The sequence below is a fragment of the Cricetulus griseus genome, chromosome 6 (assembly GCF_003668045.3).
Source record: "Cricetulus griseus strain 17A/GY chromosome 6, alternate assembly CriGri-PICRH-1.0, whole genome shotgun sequence".
In the NCBI taxonomy this organism is placed as follows: domain Eukaryota; kingdom Metazoa; phylum Chordata; class Mammalia; order Rodentia; family Cricetidae; genus Cricetulus; species Cricetulus griseus.
This window is the reverse complement of record NC_048599.1, coordinates 85551336-85577355: the sequence shown is the minus strand read 5'-3', so window position 1 is coordinate 85577355 and position 26020 is coordinate 85551336. Positions and strand designations below refer to the sequence as shown.

The window sequence follows — 26020 nt, the reverse complement described above, 5'->3', positions numbered from 1 at the left end:
CACACCTACCGCTGTGGGAGTGGGAACGCGATGGGAAGCACTGGGCTAGCCCAGTGCCGGTAGGTGCCAAGGGGAGGACCCAAAGGAATACATTTTGTTTTGGTTGTTCAGACAGTTTTTAATTCGGCTCGGTTATAGAACCCGTCCTGACGAAATGGTGTTTTAATATGAAGGTAGTTCGTAAGATAAACTGCCCCAAGACTTCCTGACAGTTTCTTCAAACCTCATCTGGCTCCCCCCTGCACGCTGTTTGGACGTGCCCAGCCGCCCAGGCAGGAAAGCCAACAAGCCCGTCGATGGACTCTACCAATTCTGTATGGCGGGGGCACTTTCAGGCTGGCGCTGCCAGGGTATCACCTACATCAAGGTAGGCGACCGAGAACCGTGCCGCGATGCCCGCCGGGAAATGGAGTCCAGTTCTTTTGACAACTCAAACGCTGGTCATCCTCCACGAGTCCCCCAGGGCCCAGAGCCCGAAGGGAAGTGTTAACCAACTCTGGGTCTTTAAGGCTGTACTCCTTTTCAGATGCCAATGTTAAAAGACGTTATGCACACACAGTCCACACATAAAGTGTACTGCTGGAGATCCGACTCCTCCCCCGACAGTAAGAGCACCTGCTCCTACCTGGCTCATTAAGGGGGAAGGTGCACCTAAGCCTTAGCAAGTCTCTTATGCTGTAGGCCTAATGAACAGCGGCTGTCACTTGTGATTAGCCCCCTCTCCTGAGTCTGGAGGCAAATCCTAATGGACACAGGCTTCCTCTACCGCAGCACCCCCACCCGCGATGAAGAAATTGGTTTTCCTAGTTCTATATTCATCTTGGCCTTCCTGTTCCAAGTGCCAGACCTATTGGTGAAGCAGCCCTGAGTCAGTTTCAGCCAAGCTGCAGAATGATAGTGGAGAATTTCTTTGGGGCCCTATGGGGATAAACAGGAAGTGGTAGAGGCAAGATGGGCAGGGCCCTAAAGAACCCTGTGCAAAGTGGCCTTCCTGGATAGTTTATTTGGTTGGGTCAATAAGGTCTTCAGATGGTGCACATTCGTAGGTCCCCAACTGCCCAGCAGCCACAAAACACCCAACCCCTTGACTTTCCTTTAATGCCATGCAAGGATCTCCTTCACCCAGCTCTCAGGAATGTTTGGCCTTCAAAGTCTGCTCCACCTCTAGGAAGCAGTCTGTAAGCCTCAGTCACACGGGGCCCAAAGCACAGAGGACACGAGGAAGAACAGTCATTCGTGCACATCCCAAATCTCAGACAGCAGCGGGGGAAGCTTTTTGTCCTGCAGGCGAAGCGCAAACACTTGCTCTGAATGGACGCTACTCAGAGTCCGGAGGCTCACCAACTTCATTAGCATCCGTGGGAACATCAGTCGGTCCTGGAAAAAAGAAAGAGAGAAGTCTAGTCTAGCTGTTGCTCTTCTCTGGAGAAGGGAGATGGGGCAGGGAAATTTTGAGAAAAGTAAAGAATCTCCTATGCTAGGTGTAGGAAGAAGTCTTGAAAGAAAGTGGATATCAAAAAATGGGCCTCAGGCAGATCTCTGTGAGTTCGAGGCCAGCCTGGTCTACAGGGTGAGTTCCAAGACAGCCAGGACTGTTACACAGAGAAACCCTGTCTCAAAAACCAAAAAAAAAAAAAAAAAAAGAAAGAAAGAAAAGAAAAAGGAAAATGGGCCTGAAGAGCAGACGAAAAGGCACCGGGGGAGACTCACGTGGGGGTGGTTGATGGAGACATAGGCATGCAGGGCCTCCACATATGTGTGTTGCAGCCTCTCTACTTGGAGCTGGTCCTGCACATTGGGCCGGTCTATAGGTCACCAACAAAGTAGAGGAGCAGGTCTGGCCAAGGTCTTGGTTCCATACCCCAAGTCGCAACTCCCAAATAAGGACACATCCCACCCAACCTTTTCATACACACATAACACAGCAGGGTCCTCCATACCCATGCTTCCTGCCCTATAGGGACTACAACCCTCCTGGGTGGAAGTCTCGTTCTGTTTCCCTCTTGCCCCTCCTCCGCACCTGCAGAGAAGATGCTAATGGCGATGAGCAAAGCAAACTCAGCATCGTTGAGCTGCAGTTCATTCATGGCTCTGGAGAACTCAAAGATGGGGTTGATGAACTCCACCTGAAGCCCTGGGGAAGAAGGGAGACGGAGGGTTGTGGCAGGAGCGGGAAGAAGGTCCTCCAACTCAATGTGGGGAACTGCTAGCAAGTCACTAAAAGGTCTCCAGGTTTCTGCTAAGCAAGAACAAGCTTCTTAACCTCTCTGTGAAATTTGAGTCAGGTGGAACCTATTGAGCAAAACTAGTGCACTGGGAACGGTAGCGCATGAATGTAATTCCAGCACTTGAAAGGCTGAGGCAAGATTATCCCAAGGTTCAAGCCAGTTTGGGCCACACAGCAAGATCCTATCTCAAAACAAAACAAAAACCTACTGTGATGGTGATGGTTACCTGACTGTCAACTTAACAGAATCTGAAATCACTTAGGAGATAAGCTTCTGGGTTGTCTGTGATCCAATGTGACTATCTACATCAGGGGTTCTCAACTGTGGGTCGTGACCCCTTTGGGGGTCCGATACCAGATATCCTGCATATCAAATATTTGCATTACAATTCATAACAGTAGCAAAATTACAGCTGGGGTGGCAGCATTAAGAAAGTTGAGAACCACTGCTCTACATCTGTTTACCCCCATTTTGGGCTATACCCTCATGCCAGGAACCAATAAAACTCTTTCTTCTTCTTTTTTTAAAGATTTATTTATTTATGCATATGAGTACTCTATTTGCATGCATGCCTGTGTGACAGAAGAGGACATCAGATCCCATTGTAAATGGCTGGGAGCCACCGTGTGAGTGCTGGGAATTGAACTCAGGTCCTCTGGAAGATTAGCCAGTACTCTTAACTGCTGAGCCATCTCTCCAGGCCCCAACCCTTCTTTCAAGTTACCTTTAGCAGGCAACTTAAAGTAAATAATACAGATGGTTATATGATAAAGTATGCAGAAGATTTAGCACAAAAAGTGTTGAATTAAACAACTGTATTATTAGGATTCTCAAGGATGTCATGTTTCTAGAAATAGAGGTATCTCTTACTTTTCTTATAAAGAAGCCCTTTTTGGCTGGCAAATGGCCTTATCTGAAAACTAGTTATAGCTGATATAGCACATTTTGGATAGAATACAGGAATGTGGCTGAGGGTGTGGCCTGCAGTTCAAGGCTGCCAAGATTTGACTCTCCTGAATCTACAACTTACTAAGCTGAGTGACTGTCTATGCCTTAGAGTCCCCACCTGTAATCAGGAGATAATAATATCTACCTTATAAACTTCTTAGAATAATAAATGTATATGTGAGATCTACTATGTATTCATTACCCTTTTAAAAAGACTTCATTTTTGTGATAGGGTCCCATGGAGCCCAGGCTGGCCTTAAATTCAGTGTGTAGCTGAGGATGACTTTGGACTTCAGTCTTATGAATGGTGCTATTATGAACATTCACTACCACAACCAGTTTGCGTGGTACTGGGAGTTGAATCCAGGCCCTCATATATACCAGGGAAACACTGTACCAACTGAGCTTGGCTGACTTTTTTTTTTTTTTTTTTTAATGAGACATAGCTTTTAGTTGTCTTGGAACTCACTATGTAGACCAGGCTGGCCTAGAACTCAGAGATCTGCCCTTCTGAGTGCTGGGATTAAAGGCATGTGCCACCATTCCTGGCTTCTCCCTTGATTTTTGTTTTGGGTTTTTTTTTGTTGTTGTTTTTTTTTTCTGTTTTTTTTTTGTTGTTGTTGTTGTTGTTTTGTGACAAGATCTCATATAACCCCAGGCTAGCCTCATACTCCTTATGTAGCTAAGGAAGGCCTTCAACTTGTGTGTCTGTGTCTGTACATGTATGTGGGGAGGGGCGTGCATGTGCCCATTCGTGCTCATGTGGAGGCCGGAAGTGAACCTCAGGTGTCTTCTTCTATTGCTTTCTACTTTAGTTGTTTGACACGGTCTCTTACTAACCTTGGAGCAAGCCATTCCATCTAGATTGGCTTGCCAGTGAGCCCTGGGCACCCACCTGTCTCTGCCTGCTCCCCAGCACAGGGGTTACAGATGTGTACCACTTCTCACCACTGATCCTCACATCCATCTCCCCATTTAAAACAATAACAGCAACATTAATAAACCAGGCTTCTTGCAGGGAAGACAATGAGTATGCAACAGCCCCTGACCTGTAGCCCAGGCACCTGGTGAACATTTCTTCCATTCGCATTGTCAGTGTCTCCACCCCACACTGTTTTCTAAGCTTTCTCAAACTTCTTTTCGCAGCCATCTGCTATACTTTTTCATTTGAGGTTTCTTGATGAGTCACTTCCTGTAGTTTCATCTGATGTCTATCCAGTGTTGGGTGTTATCTAGTCAATAGGTCAGCTTCATTTTATAAAGCATTACTTGATGAAATTTTAAGCTCCAAAAGATGCTAAAAAGCTCCCTCATACAAAGAAACAGAGAAGGTTCTAGAATTGAGCTGTACTTTTGTGTGAGTCTGCTAATGCTTGCTGGAAGAACCCCTCAAATGAGATTGGTTCGCATCATTAGTCAGCCATTGTGTGCAACATATGGTAGTGGACGTGGGGGGTGGGTGACTTGACAAAACAGAGCCTCTAGGGAAAGAAACAGTAGGACACACACACACACACACACACACACACACACACACACACACACGAGAGAGAGAGAGAGAGAGAGAGAGAGAGAGAGAGAGAGAGAGAGAACAAGATAGACAAATCTTAAAAAAAATGGTTAAGAGAAGAAAGAAAAAATAAAAAGAGCCTTCTGTTCCTTTTCCCCAAGAACACACTGATAAAATGAGAAATGAAAAAAACACGATGACATCAAAACTGCTTAAATAAAGAAATCTTATAAATAGGTGCAGATTCAGATAGCACAAGTCCCATAAGTGCTGGAGGAACAGGAAGGCTTCAGGAGAGAGGGTACTCTGACAGAGGCAAGGGTTAGGGAGTTGAAGTTAGTTTGAGGGAAAGATGTCTGGTAGAAAAGAGGGATGGACAGGGCTGCATTTTAAGGCTGGATAGAGCCATCCTATTACCCACTGAGTACCTAGATTCAGAAATCAAAGAAATGCAACAGGGGCTGACAGAGCCTTGCCCTTCCCTGCAGTTAAGGGAGGCCTTCCTAGAAGGCCCACATTGTGGATTGGCCTGAGTCACCAAATGCCAGTGAAAGCTTTCTGAACTCTGGCCTGAAAGCCAGGATCTATCAGCCCTGAGAACAGTCACAGCATGAGTGTCACAGCCTGCTCTCTCAGATGCCACATCCTCAGTCTCCTCAGATCTCTGCCATCCTTTCCAAGCCCCACCCCTCCAGACTTGCATCCTTTCCCAACAGCTGAATAAGAGAACCCCCCACTGCTTAGCCCAGAGCAGCATCAGACCACAACACCAATTTGAACCAATTCTTAGAGCAAACACTGGATTTGGTCCTACAGCTCTCCCATTCTGCATGTTTGTCAGCCCACCAGGAATAGGGACAGAAAGAGAGCCAGCCTGCATAATCCTTAAAAAGAGCATTCTCTGAAAAGGGTTTCTTGTCTTTTGTCTGTTAAAAGACCTGATGCAGGGGTTTTCGGATTTTTTTTCTAAGCTACACAGTATTTTCAAATGTGAAGCAGAAGCACAATGAAGATTTAAGTAGAGGTTCATTGGCTAAAGCAAGAATGTTCGGCCTTGCCTGGTCTCCTCCAGGAAGACACTTGCACAACCCCCTCAGATGCATCAGTGGACAGAGGTCTGTTTGGAGCAGTTGAAGTGACTGATCAACCTCCCAAACTCTATAATCCCAAACCTTAGGCCCTCTAATTATGATGGAAAGAGCTAGTCCCCTGGCCATCTTAGATCTCACCTGCTTTGGCAAAGTCTTCTCGGTTGTAACTGAAATCCTTGAGGAAGGTGATGCTCTCGCTCCCAGGGTTGTACCTCCGTGATGTCTCCAGAAGCATCACCTGCACACAAGCAGCAGCTTTCAAATGGGCACGAAGGGGGCTGGTCTTGGTACGTGGCCCTTGAAAGGGTTGATTCCCTTTCCCCGTGGCTCGGACTCTCCAGGCTGGACATCTGGAGGTCCCCTACAGATAATCCTATTCTGGTTTCCCTTCATCCCATTCCCTTTCCAGCCACCTCAATCGCAGAGGTCTTCAGCAAGGCGATCTGATCCTCCCTGCTGAGCTGCAGGAAGCCAGGGAGCTGTTTGGCAAAGTCAACAATCTCCTGCACAGACACGATGGCCAGCTCAGTAAAGTGGGCAAAGCGCTGCTGTCGGGCTTCCCGGCTCTGAGGGTCAGGTGCAATGGGCCAAGGCTACCCAGGGTGGGCAAGGAAGGAAAAGGTAAATCGCTGTGAGTCAGATATCAAGAAATTAGCTGGTGTTTCGGGCACAGCCACCTCTCCCCAGGCCATCAAGTACCGTGACTCGAAGACGGTCTGAAAAGGAGCGTTGGTTACATTGCTGCTGGGCAGCAACCAGCTTCTCAATCATGCCCAGTTGCTCTGGGCTGAGCTGTGGTAGGACTTGGGGAGCTGAGGAAACCCTGGGGGACACTGATGTGGCTTGAGCCTGTTCCTCTTCTTGCCGCTTCAGTTTCTTCAAGCGAATCTGTTCTTCTGACAAGACACCTAAAGACAGGGCCAGACATGAAGTAGGAAGTAGGCCAAGGGTGAACAAGAGGCAGAGGTGGGGTAGAGGAGATGACAGTCTGATGCCCCAGAAACAAATGTAAGTTTTTTCTTTTTCTTTCTTTTGTGTTTGTTTGTTTGTTTGTTTTTCAAGACAAGGTCTCACTATGTAGCTGTTGGCTGTCCCAGAACTCACTATGTAGACCAGACTGACCTTGAACTCACAGATCCACCTGTTTCCCTAGTGCTGGGACTAAAAGCATGCACCATTATGCCCAGTTAAGGGAGTTTTAATCCACACTCAGGAGATCCCTGCAGGAGTAAGCATCTGACTGCCTTCACAACAGGGTATCAATATTTTCCCATCAGCTCTTCCCAACTCCTGCTCTGGACACTTACACTCCTCACGCATGCCCGCCTGGAGGCATTTGCGAAGCCGACACTCCTGGCATTTCCGCCGCATGTAGGTGTCCATGGGGCAGTGGCCACCACTGTGGCAAACATAGCGTGCTCCCTTGATGACACTGCGGCGGAAGAATCCCTTGCAGCCCTCGCAGCTCAGCACGTTGTAATGGAAGCCAGAGGCTTTGTCCCCACATACACTGCACAGCTCATTCCCCAGCATTTTGGGGGCCGGCCCCTTTTTCCGCTTTTGTGGACGAAGCTCTGGATACAGATAGACACAAGGCTGAATGTCTATGTCCCCCTTCCTTGATCATTCCTGACTGGGCACTCTTCATTCCCTCCTTTCAATGAATGATATTCTCTCTCATATTCATCTCTCTCTCTCTCTCTCTCTCTCTCTCTCTCTCTCTCTCTCTCTCTCATTCTCTCTCTCTCCCTCTCTCCATCTCCCTCCCTCCTTCCCCCAACTCTCAGATTCACAATATACAGCCTAGATTGGCTTTTGAACTCCTGAGCTCAAGTGATCTTGCCTCAGCCTCCAGAGTAGCTGGAATTACTGGGGCATGCCACAGTGCAGCTTAATCTGTTATAACAGTTGCTGTCCTTTGCCAAGGACTATTATGTCCTGGGTACTATATGAACTCTTCATAAGCACAGATCCTTAAGACATTCATAACATTAATTTCAAATCACAAACAAGGAGGGGCTGGACAGATGGCTCAGAGGTTAAGAGCACTGGCTGCTCTTCCAGAGAACCTGGGTTCAGTTCCCAGCACCCACATGATGGCTCCCAACCATCCAAAATGAGATCTGGTGCCCTCTTCTGGCCTGCAGGGATACATGCAGACAGAATACTGCATACATAATAAATATTTGTTTTTTAAAAAAATCGAAAACAAGGAAATCGATTCAGAAATTCCCATGATACAGACAAAATTTACAGCAAAGTCACTGAGGGCCAGCTGGCCCAAAGCTTTTGGACTTAAATGTGACATTAGAAGGAAAAGGGACCCAGAGTTCCCCTCCCAGGTCTAGGGAGCCCCTACCTTCTCCAAATCCAAGTGCTTCTTACCTGTAGGTTCTGGAAAGGTCTCTGCCCTGGGAAGCAAGGCTGTGGACTCTGCTGTCTCCAACCCCATCCTCAGAGCACTTCCAGCAGGCTGGGGCATCCTTGCTTCTTCCCTGAGGATGCAGCTATTGCTTCCCTGGTCTCTTGCATCTTGGGTTTCTGCCTTCCACAACTCCGTTGCAGAGTCTGACCCAAAAAGAGGCACAGAGAGAGTGGGTATGGGTTCATGTCCTATCTAATCCCAAGAGTCTTGGCTGGGAAACTATAAACTTAACTCTACCCTTAGAAGGCAGCCAAGCTAGGCAGGAGTGGTGGTATACACTTTTAATCCCAGAGCTTGGGAGGCAGAAGCAGGTGGATCTCTGAGTTAGAGGCCAGCCTGGTCTATATGGTGAATTCCAGGATAGCCATACTACACAGAGAAACCCTGTCTCAAAACAAAACAAAAACAAATAAAAAAAAAAAAAGACACCCAAGCCCCAGCTGATGCTTTCAGATCCCAGGATTTCGTGGAATCTAGGACTAGTCAGTTACAGTCCTTTGCACACTGAGATTTTAAATGAAGATGCTAACCTTTGTTCCCTTGGGGATGTGGGTGAACATCCATTTCCTAGATCAGACAGAACTTTCAAAGCTAGAGCCAAGCATGAGACATGTCAGTTCTCCCCAGAAGCAAACCCAGATTGAGGACTTTATGGAACTTGCCTGGAACAAGCACTAGAACCAGGGCAAAGGGTCTGAGCAAGAGGCAAGCAACACTAAGAATAGATCTGGCTTGTGCTTCTAAGAAGTGCTGGATGCAGGCAGTGAAGGGGGCTGATTCCTGAGGTAGGAGAGGAGCCAGAGGCCTAGTTTCAGGGAGAAAGTTTGAATAAAGCAGCTTACCAGGACAAACAGCAGGCCGTGGAGTCTCCAGCCACAAGGACATCTCTTCCTGGAACCCTGGACATTACCAAGACACTGTCCTGCAGGAAATGACCCAGGTTACACTTCCAGAATTAGGCCTCAGCTACCTTCTGTGCTACCTTTTTATCCATTCTCAGGTTATCAGATGACTTTACTTCTCATGTATTAGCCTGTGAAGCCTTCTTTGTTATATCCCTATGAAGTCAGGACTTTTTATATTTATTTCAGTTTGGGAGATTGAATCCAGGAATTCATGTAGGCTAGGCAAATGGCCTGCTATTGAACTATACTTCCAGCCTGTCTGGACTATTTATTTTATTTTATTTTGGTTTCTCAAGACAGGGTTTTTCTGTGTAGCCTTGGCTGTCTTGGAACTCACTCTGTAGACCAGGCTGGCCTCAAACTCACAGAAATCCGTCTGCCTCTGCCTCCCCGGTGCTGGGATTAAAGGCGTGCGCCACCACCGCTCAGTTTGTCAGGACTATCCTTAAATCCATTTAAGGAAATTAAAGTTCAAAGAGATTAAGGAAATGGCCTGTAGCCACACAGGTGGAGGCATTAGAGCCAAGAGCAGAATCCTGACTTGTCTGAGGTCTCTGCTTTGTTCTGTCCTTCTCTGCACCCATCTCCAGGGTCTGTGGAAGGTCCTTCCCTCTGCTCTAACGAAGAGAGCCACAGTTAGCAGGCCCACGATACTGGATCCAAGATCACTCTGAATCTGCTCGTTCCCTGCCATTTCTGAAGTCCCAGCATAAAGTTTGCGTCCCAAGAGTGTCCCAGTACAGGGCCTCTTCTCCCAGAACCCCTCCAGTTCTTCTGAGACCCAGTAAAACTCTATCCCTGCCCGGAACTCTTGTTAGATTATTCCCCAGATATCTTCCCATCCCACCACTCCCAACCCCAGATGCAAGGATAGAGCCCTATGACCACTGTCCCACTGCCCAGCAGCCGACCAGATGACTCCCCAGGCCACCAGACTTCCAGGCTGCTCAGCCTCTGGAGCCCCCTTGCTGGAGAAGAGGGTGTTGCAGTACCGGGCCCTCGAGGCGGCAGCGGGCAGCGAGTGAGTAAAGCTGAGCACACAGGGGCCAGCAGAGAGAAGCAGTAAAGTAGGGAGGTCTGAGGGGAGGGGCTGCCAAGGGGTCCTTCCTACCGGCGACCCGGAGCCCTTAGCCTCCTTAGGCCCCCGCCCACGAGGTAGCTTCCCCACCAGGCTAACTCCTCCCCAACCGGCCACCCCCTTAGCTGGCGCCACCTTGTCCCCTACCCTCTACCAAGACTGTCGCGTTTCCCTGCAGACCGGCCCAGTTCCATCTCTCTCCTTCCTCTCCTCACCCTGGAGGCTCTATGCTCTTACAGAAGGACTGCTTCTCAGGCACCCCCACCCTAATCCCAGCAGCCTTCAGAGTCAGCGTTCCCTCCCCCCTTCCCCCATAGACACCTCGCGGAGCAAAGGTCCCGGCACGGCCCGGAATTGCGACACCAAGGCCCAGCCTGTGTTCCCAGCCTCCCTCCTCCCCTGCCTCTGGGAAGGCGCCAAGCTCTCCCCACTAGCCCCAGGACTGAGCCAAGCGGGTAGAACTCCAAGGGTGAAGACAGGCAGGTGCTGGGCCTTCCAGTGAGTTTTGAGTGTGTGTGCCCTGAAGGGGGACAGAAAAGGGAAGAGGTCAGGAAAAGGAGACCTGGGAGGGCCCGCCCGCCCAGCCCAGTATAGATCTCCAAAGATAAGCAGCAGGTCGCCTCATCTATGGAGTAGTTCCATCTGGGGTGGTGTCATGATCTACAGAATCTTCAGCCGTGGCTTTCCTGCCTTGTTGCCTGGGACAGGAGATTCAGCCCTGAAGGAACACATGTTTCATTGATTTTATCTCCCAAGGAGATCAGCAGCTAGCTTAGAGAGGAAACACAGTAGATACAATGTCTCTGTTTGTTAAATAATAAGTAAACAAACAAGAATATGACCCTCTTCTATCCCATGCTTGTTAGCTTGAGCTAATTTCAACTCAGCATAATCATTTCTCATTTGGGTTCTGGGTTCAAACCTCAGTGCTAGGGCTACAACCCAGGATACTACCTATTCTAGGAAAGCACTTCTTGGCTGAACTTTACCCCCATTCAATTGTGTGATCTTGACTAAGCAAGTTAATGTCTCTAAACCTCTCTTTATCTTTGAGTGGGGACAGTAATAATTAATAATAGCTTTGCACACAAGATCAACGTGAGAATAAAAATCAGCACAATGTGACCACAGTAAGGTTCAAGGACGGACAAGGGTGACCATTCCTCTAAGGATCCAGGCATCATGCCGGTCTGCCTCTGTCACCTGGCAGAATGCACTCAGGCAGTACCCTGGTCAGCCCAGGATTCCATGGTTTCCTAGTCTGCACGCAGCAGGTGCAAAGGACCCCTTTAAAAGACAGACACCACCACCACCACCACCCCTCCACTTATGCTCTCTTTCCACTCTTTTTCCTGCTGTTGGCCTGGGGCAGACAGGACTTTTCCTGTCTCCCTTTTCTTTTCTGTCCTTTCCCTGTCTCTGTGTCTCTTTACCTCTTTTTCTCCCCTGCCCTCCCCTTTCCCTTTCTAATAGAAACATCTCACTAAGCTCTGCCTGCCTGGCATGCTTATCCCCTGCTTCTGTCACCCTCACCTGCCGTGGAATCCATCAAGGTCCCCCTTTAGTGGTTTGTCTTTCTATCACCCTGAACTGGTCTATTGTCGACCCTTTGATTCTTTGTTTCCATAGACAAACCCCAAACACCTCTTTGGTTCCTGAGAGCAACTCCAAGAGGGAGGCAGAAAGGGCAAATTACTCCATTTTACAGCGTGTACTGATGCTTGAGAGCTTGCCCAAGACCACACAGTTAGTGGCCAAGCTGAGGTCAGAATCCAGATGTCCTTCCTCCACTGTTCGAGTCTAGAGCATTCTCAGATCTGAGGAAAAGTTCTGAGATGGAGGATGTCAGGACTGGTGGATCACAGGGCTGGTGGGATACAGGACTGGTGGGATACAGGGCTGGTGGTCGCAGGGCTGGTGGGACACAGAGCTCTGCAGATGCTTCAATTCAGATGTAAGAAGCAGGAGTTGAGGTTACTGCTGGCTGTTCACCCTTGCCCCATTCCCAGTTTCCTGCTCACAGGACCTTCCTGTTTTGCTGTGAACTCCAATTCCCATGGGCCCACATTAAAGCATAGGACAGGGGCCAGAAAAGCAGCCACAGGGACCAAAACAGAGATGAACAGGGCATGAGGGAAGAAAACAGAGGAAATGGGGAAAGAGTGACCATGGTTGTGGGGGTAGGACAGAAGGAACAGGGTGGGGGAAGGACAAGAAAACTGAAGTAGAAAAGGGGCTTGGTGAGAGATGAGAGGAAGCATAGGGTGAGCCAAGGGAACAGGCAGAGACTGGGAACACGTGTAAGAAGACAGCAGGCTGTGGGGGTGTTGCAAAATCTGCCCATGTATTCATTTTTCACATTCAGAAAAAGCCCCTCTGGCAGCCTCCATCTTCAGCTTCTGCCTCTGGCTTTTGCTCTTGTTCCTTCTCATCACAAGGTCATCCCCTCACAAGGTCTCCACCCTGGCCTGGACACTTATGAATCATGAGCACAAGGCTCTCCATTCTTCTCATGTGTTCCTTCCCCTATTTTCACAAGGACGTGCCATCCTGGGAAAGTAGGAACCAAGGACAGCAGCCACAGAGCTTGGGGCTGCTCAGTCCCAGCACCCCATCAGGTATCCATCTCTCTCCCCTTGCCCAAGTTCCAGCCCAGTAGCACACACAGAGATGTCCCTGATACACCTCATTTCAAGGAACTTGAGATGTAACATTGGCCTGAAGCCCAGTGACATATTTTCTAGGGGTTAAAAAAAGTCTCCCCCATCCATCCGTTCCTTATCCTACTCCTTGCCCTGTCTCCCTAACTACTTCCCAGGGTGTGTCGCAGGCCCCACTAACTCAAGCTGGAGCCCACTGACCCAGGCAGGGCAACTGCTGAACAAGCAGGTCCTCTGCAAGCCAGGGAAGCAGTGCAGCTCAGCTTCCTGTAGAAGCAGCAGCACTGCTGTTCCTCACCACCACAGCTACCCACCCCTTCAGGTTACAGGTGAAGGGAGTGGGGTAAAATGGGAAAGGCTAAAACCTGTTGATGGTATCTCCATGGACTTTCCAGTGACTGACCACTGGGACTTCTACCCCAAGCCAGGGCAAGTCATCAGGTGATCAGCAGCTAGAAGCACACTCGTCCTACTTTACCAGCCCCACCCTCATGGCACAGTTCCATCAACCCACAGTGTTGAGGCCAAGGCATCCCAGGCCTATGGGCCTTCCCTATGTTTTCTTGACTTAAAGGAAGCAACATCCCTGGGAACATCCTTGGGGAATCTTACAAGTCACATCTCTGATTCCTCTACCCCAAACCTCCAGGGGTCACTTCTAGGCTTAGAAACAGCATCATTCACCAGTAAATAACTCCCCCAAAGGCAATCTTTCCCACTAAGTAGGCCATAAGGTTTGCAGAGGTCGGCTGGGGCAGTTACTGTTTCTGGATCCTTCTTTCAGTGCTCTAGATGAGTAAAAAGTGAGGGAACCATCTTCTAGAGCCGGGGGAACCTAATCATGCTGACTTCTGTCCAATCTCCTAATCACAAAATAAAGAATCTAGGAGCCCCTGTTTCCTAACCCCATATGTTCAGACACAACATAGAAGGCAAAACTCAAAGAAAAGTAATATTTATTTAGGCTTTTCTGCACAATTTATTCTACATGTATTATCATTTCATGTATTCTAACAGTAAATCTTAGGAGAAGGCTACTAACAAGATATAAATATCAAAACTGAATACAAGTAAAACTGATTAAAAACTTATGTTCCCAGCCAGAGAACGGTTACCAGTTAAGAGCCCTTGCTGCTCCTACAAGAAGACCCAAATTAGCCAGGCGGTGGTGGTGCACGCTTTTAGTCCCAGCATTCAGGAGGCAGAGGCAGGCGGATCTCTGTGAGTTCAAGACCAGCCTGGTCTACAAGAGCTAGTTCCAGGACAGCCTCCAAAGCCACAGAGAACAAACCCTGTCTCAAAATCCACCCACCTCAAAAAAAAAAAAAAAAAAAAAAAAAAAAAAAAAATCACCGTTTTACCAATCCTTCCTACACAGATGCTTACAGACAGACACAAAGGGTGTAGACATACTTGAACAAGAGGGAAGAAAGGCAACGCAAGGATTTTTTTCTTCTATTTAGTGAGCTAAGCATTTACATTATGAAAGCACATTGCCTGGATAATTTTGCAGAGTAAAAGTCATACTAACATTTTTTTTCAGGACAGGGTTTCATGTAGCCTAGCCTGGCCTTTAACTTGCTATGTAACTGAACTGAAGCTGTCCTTGAACTCCTGATCTTCCTGCCTCAACCTGCCATGTGCTGGGATAACAAAATAGTCTTTTTGTTTGTTTTTTAAGACAGGGTTTCTCTGTGGCTTTGGAAGCTATCCTGGAACTCACTCTGTAGACCAGGCTGGCCTCGAAATCACAGAGATAAGACTACCTCTGCCTCCGGAGTGATGGGATTAAAGGCATGCACCCCCAATGCCCAGCCCCAAAATAGTCTTAAAACAATTCCATGAGATGTATGTGGAGGAACATGCCATAATAGCAGCACTTGAGAAACAGTGGCAGAATTTTAAGTCATAGGCCTGCCTGATCTACAAAATGAGACTTTGTCTCAAAACAAAAAACTCACACTAATATGCACTTGTCAGTTAGCTATGTTTGTTTGTTTTCTCTGTAAAACAGCTCTAGTTGTCCTGGAACTCTATTTGTAGACAAAGCTGGCCATGAACTCACAAAGATCCACCTGCCTCTGCCTCCCAAGTGCTGGGACAAAAGGAGTGCACCACCACCACCCAGCCTTAGTCATGTTATATTTGATGCCACTTATGTGAAAGGTTTCCTTTGATAAAACTCAAGGTACTTTGGGCTCCCATGTATGGTTTAACAGTGAAGTTTGATTGAACAGCCTATAAGAAACTGTCCGTTACAGTGCTCTTTTTGGCAGTACATACACTAAAACTGGAACAATACAGAGAGATTTGCATAGTCCCTGCACAAAGATGACAAGAAAATTTGTGAAGCATTCTTTATTTTATTGTTTTTCAGGACAGGATTTTTCTGTGTAGCCCTGGGTGTCCTAGAACTGGCCTCAAACTCAGCAATTCACCGGCCTCTGCCTTGTGATTGCTAGAATTAAAAGCATGTGCCACCACCACTCAGTGCATTTTATATTAAGGTGGTGGGCTGGGAAGGGCACTTGCTGGCAAGCCTGACCATCTGAGCTCAGTCTTTGGAATCCACTTGTAGAAAGACAGCAGGGACTCCTGAGAGTTGTGTCTGACCTCTATACATGCAACATACAAATAATAGATATTTAAAACATAAACAACTGATTATATACTAACCAGAAATCAGAAAACTATTTAAAACTAGGTATAGCAGCATATGCTTTGGATATTTAGGAGGTAAGGCAGGAATGAAAGGTCAAAGCTAGCCTGGGCTACATAACAAGACCCTAATTCTATCCGAAAGAAAGGGAGAGAGGGAAAAGAAGACTCCGGAATTGGGTACACACTTGTAATTCCAGTGCTCAGCAGGTGGTGATAGGAGGATCAGAAGTGTGAGGCCAGGCTGGGCTATATGAGACCCTGTCTCAAAAGACAAATAACAAGAAAAATAAGCAAGTTTGAATTTCAATCCACTCTCTAAAATGTATAAATTTAGCAAATCACTTCTCCCTGGGTTGGCTTCCTAATTTTATAAGCCTATGGAGATAACTGTGAATCACTTGAGATTATATGCAAAATTATATTTTATGTTCATGTTTGGACACTTTTTCTGGAGAAGGGGCTAATTTTTCATGTGACTAATAAGGGAACCTGTGGTTAAGAAAGTTAAGAACTAGGGAGCCTGTGGTTAACAAAGAACTAGCTGGGTGTGTAGCTGGGTGTGGTGGTGTTTGCCTTTAATCCCAGCACCCTGGAGGCAGGGGATCTCTTGAGTTCAAGGCCAGACTGGGCTACAGAGTGAGTTCCAGGACTGTCAAGGCTATACAGAGAAACCCTGCTTTGAAAAACAAAAACAACAAAATAAAAACAAACAAAACAAAAGCCTGGAGGGATGGCTTAGTTGTTAAGAGAACTGGCTACTATTCCAGAAGACCCAAGTTTTATTCCCAGCACTTATATGGCTGTTCCTGGCCTGGCCTTCGAGGCCACTGTGCACAGATATACATGCAGGTGAAACACCCATACACAGAAAATTGTTTGTTTTGTTGGTTGTTATGTTTTTTGAGACAGGGTTTCTCTGTGTAGCCCCAGCTGTCCTGTAACTTTTTCTGTAGACCAGGCTGGGCTTGAACTCAAAGATCTGCCTGCCTCTGCTTCTTTGAGTGCTGGGACTAAAGATGTGTGTCACCACCACCTGGCTAGAGCTTTGGGTGTGTGTGTGTGTGTTTGCTTTGTTTTTTAGTTAAAAACTAGTTTTCAAGCCTTCTTATTCTGCTTCCTCCTCAGTCTTTGTCAAGGTGACTTTGGAAGTAAAGTTTAGGCAGTCAGTACACAATTTTATTTGGAGTCCTGGGACAGTGACAGTTCTGATCAGATTTGTTGTTGGTGAATAATCTGAGGTGGGTTTGCTTGTAGTAGGAAGATCTGCACCAAAGCATACCAAGGGCCTAAGATCTGACCTGCAACTATGACTATGTCAGTACAAGGTTTGGCGTCACAAAACCTGGAGGCCAGACTGGCTACCTGACCCCTAAATCCTAAAGGCTTAATGTCTGACTGTGATTCTGTGGAAATTCCACATTTATATGCCTGCATCAAACTACTGCCCCAGTTGTCTGAAACCCCTCCCATAGGAATTTGATGCAACGGATTTGGGAAATCTGATCATCCTATACAACCCAACTTCCCCCGAGTGGAAGCATGATGTTTTGAGCCTAATTTAATTTAGAAACGGACAAACACAGGGAAAAGGCTGAAACTGGGGAGTGAGAGGTAAAATAAAGGTCTGTTCAGGAAATGAATGGTAGAGTAGACTGGACCAGCCTTAAAGACACAGGGATTCCAAAGGGCTGTTTACATGAAGTGCCATACACTCCAAACAAGACCACTTAGGGAAACAGTGCCAGGGCCAAGGCTCAAACTATACACAGAAGACAGGCGTAGAAAGAGGTGGTGGCTCACGCCTTTAATCCCAGCACTCGGGAGGCAGAGGCAGTCGGATCTCTGTGAGTTCGAGACCAGCCTGCTCTACACAAGAGCTAGTTCCAGGACCGCCTCCAAAGCCACGGAGAAACCCTGTCTTGAAAAACAAAAACAAAACAAAAAAACAAAAGAAGAAAGGTGAGACCCTATGGTTCCCCACACTTCAGCCCAATTCTGCACCAGCTGAGGCTCCGGAATAACGCCTCAGAGGAGGCGCTCGCTCTCCAGTCTAAGACCCTGCCCAGGGCAAGCATCAGCCTGGTAGAGGAAGAGGCAAGCCTGACGAGGTCTTTAAGCCTTTTCTGTCCGGAATATCGCGCTACATTCACAAGTTCGCCCATCACCGCGATCGTAAACCTTCTCCGTGAGTATTACCTCCCAAATTCCGCCTTTGCCCGCCGGACTTTCTCTTTCACACACACCCCGCCCGCCGCTAGGAAGATGGCGAAGAATACACTTCCGGTAAGTGTCCATAAGGAATGCATCCGGGCGTCTGCAGCAGGTACCGCCCAAGGCGTTCCGGCCCCCTGGCTGCACAGCCAACAACGGTGATGGCGGGCAGACAGTCTGGTTGGAGCCAGGCAGCGCTTCTCCAGTTTCTTCTTGGCATGTGCCTAACGGTGATGCCACCCACACAGGCCCGGAGTCTGCGCTTTGTTACCTTGGTAATAGGTGACGGAGTCACCAACGGGTTCGCCAAAACTGAAAGGGCAAAGGCCGGCTGGTAGAGGGTGGGGCAGAGCTTGTGCTCTGGGGTCTGGGTTCTCACTTCCCAAGGAGAAAGAACCGGTTTAGGAAGCCGCCGGCCCGTGGTGGGCTGCGAGGCTGGATTCAGAATTGATTTGGAGCCCTAGGTCATTTTGCAGGGTAGGGCGACCAAGTAATGTTAGGGGATATTTTTCCTTGGGATGATTCTTCCCAAGGATGGGAATGTAAGTTAAAAGGTTGAGAGTCACCCATAAAGACGACTTTGATGATCTTTGTTTTCCCAGTCATTGCTCGCCTCCTCCCCCAGAATGCATTGCTTGCACTACTGTTTTCTACCTGTGCTTTTGGCTTTGCCTGTTATCTCGGGTTACATTGCATGGCCTTGTTAGAAACCTCCCGAACTGGGATTCTTTTTTCATTACTTAGTGGAAAGGCTTCCCAGAGGGAGTGAGATATCCTTTCCTGACATGGGCAGAGGTGGGCCCTGTCCTTAACCAGAAGACCCTTCCGATCTGTATGTAGACTAACCTTGTTCTTTACTCAGCTGTATCGACATGGAGATCGCTCACCAGTGAAGACATATCCTAAGGACCCCTATCAGGAAGAGAAGTGGCCCCAGGGGTTTGGTCAGCTAACCAAGGTGGGTCAGAAGTCAACTTATAAAGACCCTAGGATGTGCTATAGAATGGGTTGAGTCTGGAGCACAGAAACTGAGCCTCCCTAAACTGCTAGTTTTCCACATAGGTTCTAATGGGCCAGAAGTCTATTTTGCTGCTGTGTGTGTGTGTGTGTGTGTGTGTGTGTGTGTGGTTTCATAAATCAGACCCAGGACCTTGTCTGTGCAAAGCACACTGAACTATTTCTCTGAGTACGACCAGATTTCTTAACAGTCTGCCAAGGACAGTGTCATTCACAACTTAAATTCTGGGATTAAACTCACTCTTTGCCAAGGGAAGAATGCCTAAATGCCATAGGGTCTGTGAGCCATCCCTTCCCTTTGTTTTTGTTTTGTTTTGTTTTTTAAGTTTTTCGAGGCAGGGCTTCTCTGTGGCTTTTTGGAGGCTGTCCTGGAACTAGCTCTTGTAGATCAGGCTGGTCTTGAACTCACAGAGATCCGCCTGCCTCTGCCTCCCAAGTGCATGTGCCACCAATGCCCGGCTTCCTTTGGACTTTCTTAACCCTCATGTTTGCCCACAGGAGGGGATGCTACAGCACTGGGAGCTAGGCCAGGCTCTGCGGCAGCGCTATAGTGGTTTTCTGAACACCTCTTACCACCGGCAGGAGGTAAGACTGGGAGCTTGATCCTCAAGAAGAATGTAATGGTGAGGCTAGACACTCTAGTTTCCCTCCTGAAGTTTTGGTTCCTGGTAGGAAACAGCTAAGAGTTGTCTAAATTGTCTCTGCTTGTCTGGGAAGAGACGAAGCTGGCCAAGGGTCTAACTCAGGCATACAGAGAGGTCTGCTAAAGTGCTTTCTGACTGTGAAACAACAGGTTTTCTATCCAAGACATTTATTGTCATCCAAGGGGCAAGCACTGCGCTATCGCTTTCATACAATGGTATATGATAATTATGATCTCTGTCTTCTTGGAGCTTAGAGTGGAATGCTGGGCAGTGAAAACTGGCAAATGTGCTGGCTCCTGAGGTCCTCTGTTTACCCGAGTGATGAAGATAGCTGTTCTGTGGTTAATTACTGTTCCCTAAAGACCCAGCTCACCCTTCCCTTCCGTCCCTTTTCACAAGCCATCTCTTTTTGTCCCATCCTGGACCCCCCACCACCACCAAGTTCATTTATAAAGGGGAAGGGAGTGTGGTGAGGAGCAGTATCTGCCATTTGGACTCTGGGTTTTTTTTTAGACAGGCTCTCACTTTGTAGCCCTGTCTAGTCTTGAACTCAGAGATCCTCCTGCTGATGCTTCTCAAATTCTGGAGGCAAAGGCAGGTGGATCACTGTTAGTTTGAGGCCAGCCTGGTCTACACAGTGAATTCCAGGACAGCCATTGCTACATACATAAGCAATGATCCGGTCTTGGGTTGGGTGTGGGGTGAGTGTGTACCATTATGCTCCACAAGGACTCTGGTCTGGATCGGAGACAAACCAGTTATTAAAATCTCCCAGACCAGATAACTTTACAAACGAGTACTTTGATGAATAGGAAGGAGTGTTTGAACTAAGAGTCATTCCCACAGACTGAGTTCTTTATACAGTGGTGATAGCTCTTAGCTGAATGTTTGGGGCCTTGAGGAATAGGGAAGATCCAGAGAGGCTGTGTATGCATGGTAAGTTGATAATGTGCTGAGTAGCCATCCAGAACAGGTTCTCCCTGGGGCTCTAGTGAGGAGCCAGAGTGCCTCTACACACAGAGAGATTTGTGTTGCCAATCTACAGGTTTATGTGCGAAGCACTGACTTTGACCGTACTCTCATGAGTGCTGAGGCCAACCTGGCTGGACTCTTCCCTCCCAGCGAAGTGCAGCGCTTCAATGCTAACATTTCATGGCAGCCTATCCCGGTTCATACTGTGCCTGTCACTGAAGACAGGGTAAGACTGGCTAGCCCTTCTTAAGAAGTAGTGAGGGAACGACTATTTTATAGGCCTACTGATCCCAGACTCCTCTGCCTGTTTCCCTGCTTAATTTGCAGTTGCTAAAGTTTCCATTGGGCCCATGTCCCCGTTATGAGCAGCTGCAGAATGAGACTCGGCAGACACCAGAGTATCAGAACAAGAGTATTCAGAATGCAGTAAGTGGGGGCTGAGGTGTAAGTCATCAGATTGCTCTTCCCCCAGAACAATACTGATCTCTTGGATCCATTTTTCATAGCAATTTCTGGACATGGTGGCCAATGAGACAGGACTTACGAACCTGACCCTAGAGACCATCTGGAATGTGTATGACACACTCTTTTGTGAGGTGAGTGGACCAGGGTGCCTGTTGGGATTGCTCTTCTCTCCTCAGCAGGTCCAGATCTCTAGGGCTGTAGAGCACATTGCTTGGCTACTCCCATCCCCACTGGGAAGGCCCAGTAAGCCAGTGCTTATGTAACCTGGGAACTTCCCTCATGGGTAAAAAGAACCTCAAAGTGGGAAATGGTTTACTGGTTGTCAGCATTCTGTACCCTTCTCCATCCAGAGCTCAGTGCTGTGAGATTTTTTTTTGCTGAGTCTGTTTCTCACGCTCGAGGTTCCTTTCCAATGCCCTTCTGTCTGCCATGTCTGCAATGGCTCCTCTGCCTCACCTCTGCTCTCCTCTTCCTCCCTCACACACACAGGCACCTTCCCCATTTGGGGAAGAAAGCCACCCCTGGAGAGGCTCTGGCCTAGGCCTAGGGCGCTAACCTGCCTGCTGCGATACACAGCAAACACACGGGCTGCTCCTGCCGCCCTGGGCCTCACCCCAAACCGTGCAGCGTCTGAGCCAGCTAAAGGACTTCAGTTTCCTCTTCCTCTTCGGGATCCACGAGCAAGTACAGAAGGCTCGGCTTCAGGGGGGTGAGTGACACAAACAGCATGTCACTACCCTCCCCAAAACTCTCCAGCATTGAAAATCTGTGGGAGCTTCTCACACACTATTCTGCCTAAGATAATTCTCTACTCTTTCTCCCCTTTGCCATTCCCAATAGTCACCCAGATCTTTCAGTTCTCTGACATTTAGCCTGAGTCACAGGTCTCACTATGTAGCTTTGGCCAGGCCAGCTTAACTCTATGTAGACCATCATGGTCTCAAATCACAGAGACCCACCTGTCTTTGCCTCCTGAGTGCCGGGATTAAAGGTGTGTACCATACCTGGCCTGCGCTCTTTCTTGAGTTACATCCATGTCAGAGGACCCTCTCTTTCCTAATTGCATGCCTCCCTCCAGAGAATTGCTAAGGTCCTTGGAGAAAAGGCTGAGGGCAGTCTATGTGTGGGTACTTCATTTAACCATTCAAGGGTATACGTTCTCAAACCTTTGACAATGTAGTAGTTTTCAGAGCCTGCATATAGCAGTTGCTCTGGCATGAACCACCATCTTGTGTGTTGTGAACAAGTCTTAAGTTTACACTGTGTTCATACTGTTAAGTCAGGGCCTCTGAGCTCAAGTATAAATATTAATAACTTGCTTCATCTGTGGCCTATGTAAACTTGACAGTTCTCAGCAGTTGGTGGTGTAGTGTTCCAGCATGGTCTCCATGAACTGGAAGAGTCCTCTGGGTTGGTGATCAGATGAAGACTATCAGATAATAAGAGAAGCAGATCAGTAATGGTTCAAGGCACTGACACTTGGGATTTCTCTTCTTCAGGAGTTCTGCTGGCTCAGATACTGAAGAATCTGACACAAATGGCAACCACCTCTCAATTCCCTAAGCTTCTGGTTTACTCTGCGGTAAGCTCCGAATCCCCCAACACTCAAGTGTCCAACCAGGAACTGAATACTTTCCCCTGATTCAGTTCCTGGGGATGTAGAGAAGCAACAGTCCTATGGGCAGCACCTCTCCCTTACAGCATGATACTACCCTGGTTGCTCTGCAAATGGCACTGAATGTCTACAATGGGAAACAAGCCCCCTATGCTTCCTGCCACATATTTGAACTTCATCAGGAGGATAATGGGTAAGTGGAACTAGTAGGGTGTCCGCTAAAGGGGCACTTGAGATGGCTGAAGGCAGCCCAGAGACTCTCAGTTATGGGCATGGCGAGCATCTCCCATCTTGCCTCTTGTCAACTCCCAGGAATTTCTCAGTTGAGATGTACTTTCGGAATGACAGTAAGAAGGCACCCTGGCCTCTGATCCTGCCTGGCTGCTCTCACCGTTGCCCACTGCAGGACTTCCTTCGCCTCACAGAGTCTGTCATACCCAAGGATTGGCAGAAGGAGTGCCAGCTAACAAGTGATACTGCAGACACGGGTGAGCTGCCACCTGCTTCTGTGCTAATCATGTCCTGGGTCAGTGTTAAAATCACATCCACAAAACTTCAGGGAGCAGTTGTATTTTCAGCCATCTTCCTGCCTTTCCCTGGACAGCCTTCTTCAACCCTAATACCATATTTATATATTATTCCCATTCTTCACCTTCAGGTGATACTCTTATCCCTGAGAAAATAGGAGTCACCAGTTAAGGCCACATCTACCAGCTTACCTGCTTATATAAGCTAGTACTCAGGTGCAGCCTCTCCACTTACACTCCATGTCAGTCTCTTCTCCCCTTCATTGGGAACACATTCCCTTCTCCACTGGATCCCTCCCATTGCAAAGCTTAACAAAGACTTCTGAGACTCACTTTCTCTCTCTGATCTCTTTGGATTTGGTAACCCTTCAAAGGGTTACCTATGTTCTGGCTTTACTTCCTCAGGCTTATTATCTCAGACTGACATGAAACAATTTTGTGTCACCTTTTTGCTGCAGTGAATCTGTTGCTGAAATGACCAATTCTTAGGCAGCTTCTCCCACCTCAGTAGCACTGCAGAGCTGTCCCTCCTTCCTTAAACATGGTTTTTGAGTGCTGCAGACATAGCTCAGTGGTAGGAGCCATGACTAACATGTATGAGACCCTGGGTTCATTCCCCTACCCAGCACTGCAAAATAGTAACAAAAATGACTTCTGGTTTTCACTTACTATATTGTCCTTATTGTTTTTCCTCTTCACTAAACAATGAATGGCCTGAGACTTGTCTCTAGCTCTTTTCCTATCTGTCCTGACTCCCAAGGGTTCTCGTCCAACCCCATGGCTCCCCTACCTCAACTCCATGGTAAGTTAAGTTCCACTTGTGTAGTATGACTTACAGATTCACGAGTTAGACTCTTCCCCAGCTACTGCTGACTTGAGGCCTCTTCTCTACATGGATGTTGAGTGAGGCATCTAAGTTGTCTAAAACAGCATCTCAGATCTATTTGTTCGTCTTACAGTCCTCAATTTAATAGGTGCCACATCAGTCCCACAGTTGCACAGTGTTAACATTAGGCACTCTTTTCCTCGCACTCCACCACCCAGTCCACTAGCAGATTCTGTCTGCTCAGCTTCTCAGATACTATGTTCTTGCCTCTCCAGTCTAACACTGTCAGTTCTTGCCTGAACTGCTCAAAAGCCTAACGTTCATTCTGATTCTATTCTTGTCCCTACCAGTCTCAACACAGCAGAGTTCATTTCTTAAGAAATATAAATGGAGGCTAGAGGTGTAGTGCAGTTGGTAGAAAGAGCACTTGTCTAGCACACATGGAAGAATTCCTGACTTCAATCCCCAGCACTGCATAAACTGGGTGTGGTGGTATACACCTTTAATTCCAGTACTCAGGCGGAGAGAGGAGGGTTCAAAGTTCAAGGTCATCCTCTGCTACATAGCCAGTTCCAAAACAGTCTGGGTTATATGGGACATTTTTGTTTGTTTGTTTAATTCTGTGTGTTAATCACACACAAAACCCCCAAAGTCTCTGCCATGACCACCCAGCCTCTATTTGGTCTGGTTCATCTCCTATTTCCTAGTGCCCCTTGCTTACTCTGCTCCAATGATATTTTCTTGCTGAATCCAGAACCCCAATCCTATTTTGGTATCAGGGCCTTTTGTACTTACTTGTCCTCCTACCCCTACCCCATGGCACTCTACTCTTGGATTTGTTTTACTTCTTGACCCCAGGTCTCTGTTCTGTCTCCTCGGCGATTTCTGAGTGACTTATCTTGCTCATATAGCAACACTAAGGTGTCATTACCACCAGATGCTTGTTTACTGGATCTCTTCTCTAGAATGTAAATGCCTTAAGAGCAGATATGTCTTGACCACCTTTGTATATTCATGTTTTGTCAAAACAGTACCTGGCATGGAGTGGTGCTATGCTGTGTATTTGTTGGATGAATACTAATGTTATCTTTCTTTTCCCCTCCCCTACCCAGAGGTGATTGTGGCCTTGGCTGTCTGTGGCTCCATCCTCTTCCTTCTAATAGTATTGCTCCTCACTGTCCTCTTCCGGATGCAGGCTCAGCCTCCTGGCTACCACCATGTGGCAGACAGGGAAGACCATGCTTGACAACCACTCAGTCCCCTTCCCTCTGCCTCCTAGGGGAGGTGGGCTGAGTCCTTGCTCCTGACTATTGCTGATCCCAGCCCATGGGCAGGAGTCCCTGGGCTTAGCCTCCCTGATTACCTAAGCCCAGATGAATGAGTGAGGCTCAGCTGGACGCATGACACCTGTGACTCACCATCTACATGCCTGATGTTTACCATGTGCTGTGTTGGACACTGGCTTTCTCCAAATGGGATTTGCCTCTTCTATACTCCCTAAGGACCTGAGATACAGACTAGCATTCAGGCTTCACTCAGGACCTGGGATAAAAAAAGAAAAAACTGAAGAAGCCGGTACTTGACCTGCCTTGCTCTTCCACCAAGCCTTGTTCTTTGTCTTCTTCTAGCCCATATCTTTGGCAAATGGCTTAGAGGACATTGTCCCTTGATACTTTTTTAGAGGCAAAAAACTACAAATCACTGGGAGCATAAAATGTGGCTATCGAGGAACTGGATCATCCAACAGCAAAGTTTCCCTGTGGCTGAAGCTACTGTTAGTGTCAACCCTTGGCTTAAGCAGGTGCCTCAGGCAGGTCTGAAAGATATTTGTACTGTACCTGAGTAAGTGGGAGGACACAGGCAGGAGAGGAACACATCATGAAGTGACTCCCTCAGCTGGGCTGGGTTCTTCAGGGACCAGAAGTAAATGCAGGTGGTGAACTGGACTTCTTAACTGTGGCCCAAAATAGGGCTGAAGTGACTCCGAGGAAATGAAGGTTTGACTGTGAGTGCTGGCTCTGTGCCTTTCTTTTCTCCCGTTTGACATCCAAGGAGCACTCTTACCAGGTTATACTAGGTCTGCTCAGAAGCCCAGGTGGCTTTTGGGTTTTTTAGTTGGTGTACAAAGGATAAGCTTTTATTGGCTATGTCAAGATTGAACATAAATTTTAAAAAATTCCCTGGTTATTCTGCTACCACATATTAGAAAAAAGAAAAGTACCTTGGCTCTAGGACAA

The 26020-nt window shown here is 47.7% G+C and overlaps 2 protein-coding genes and 1 non-coding gene across 12 annotated transcripts; 2 read left to right on the top strand and 1 right to left on the bottom strand.

Moving 5' to 3' along the window:
• Positions 1–983: 983 nt before the first annotated feature.
• Nr1h3 (nuclear receptor subfamily 1 group H member 3) lies at positions 984–17797 on the bottom strand. Of its 9 annotated transcripts, none has more exons than XM_027422572.2 (10): positions 17703–17797; positions 9045–9124; positions 8163–8345; positions 7085–7351; positions 6477–6685; positions 6191–6370; positions 5916–6015; positions 2021–2134; positions 1711–1805; positions 984–1377 (listed from the first exon to the last, which is right to left on the bottom strand). In XM_027422572.2, exons 2-10 carry the CDS (start codon positions 9085–9087, stop codon positions 1231–1233), a joined length of 1338 nt encoding a protein of 445 aa, XP_027278373.1. In that variant the 5' UTR covers positions 9088–9124; positions 17703–17797; the 3' UTR covers positions 984–1230. The 9 variants fall into 9 exon arrangements, with proteins under 9 accessions (XP_027278373.1, XP_027278376.1, XP_027278370.1 ...); XM_027422575.2 differs by lacking the exon at positions 17703–17797 and adding an exon at positions 10507–10582; XM_027422569.2 differs by lacking the exon at positions 17703–17797 and adding an exon at positions 10333–10483.
• On the top strand, positions 15106–15211 carry LOC113832839. The gene has a single exon (XR_003486662.1). It is a non-coding gene; the product is annotated as a U6 spliceosomal RNA (small nuclear RNA).
• On the top strand, positions 17558–25792 carry Acp2 (acid phosphatase 2, lysosomal). Of its 2 annotated transcripts, none has more exons than XM_027422568.2 (11): positions 17558–17691; positions 18580–18675; positions 19233–19319; positions 20424–20576; positions 20678–20776; positions 20857–20946; positions 21392–21524; positions 22315–22397; positions 22517–22623; positions 22743–22918; positions 24896–25792. In XM_027422568.2, the coding sequence occupies exons 3-11, from the start codon at positions 19239–19241 to the stop codon at positions 25027–25029; spliced, it is 1056 nt and encodes a 351-aa protein (XP_027278369.1). In that variant the 5' UTR covers positions 17558–17691; positions 18580–18675; positions 19233–19238; the 3' UTR covers positions 25030–25792. The 2 variants fall into 2 exon arrangements, with proteins under 2 accessions (XP_027278369.1, XP_027278367.1); XM_027422566.2 differs by lacking the exon at positions 17558–17691 and adding an exon at positions 17834–17992.
• Positions 25793–26020: the final 228 nt, after the last annotated feature.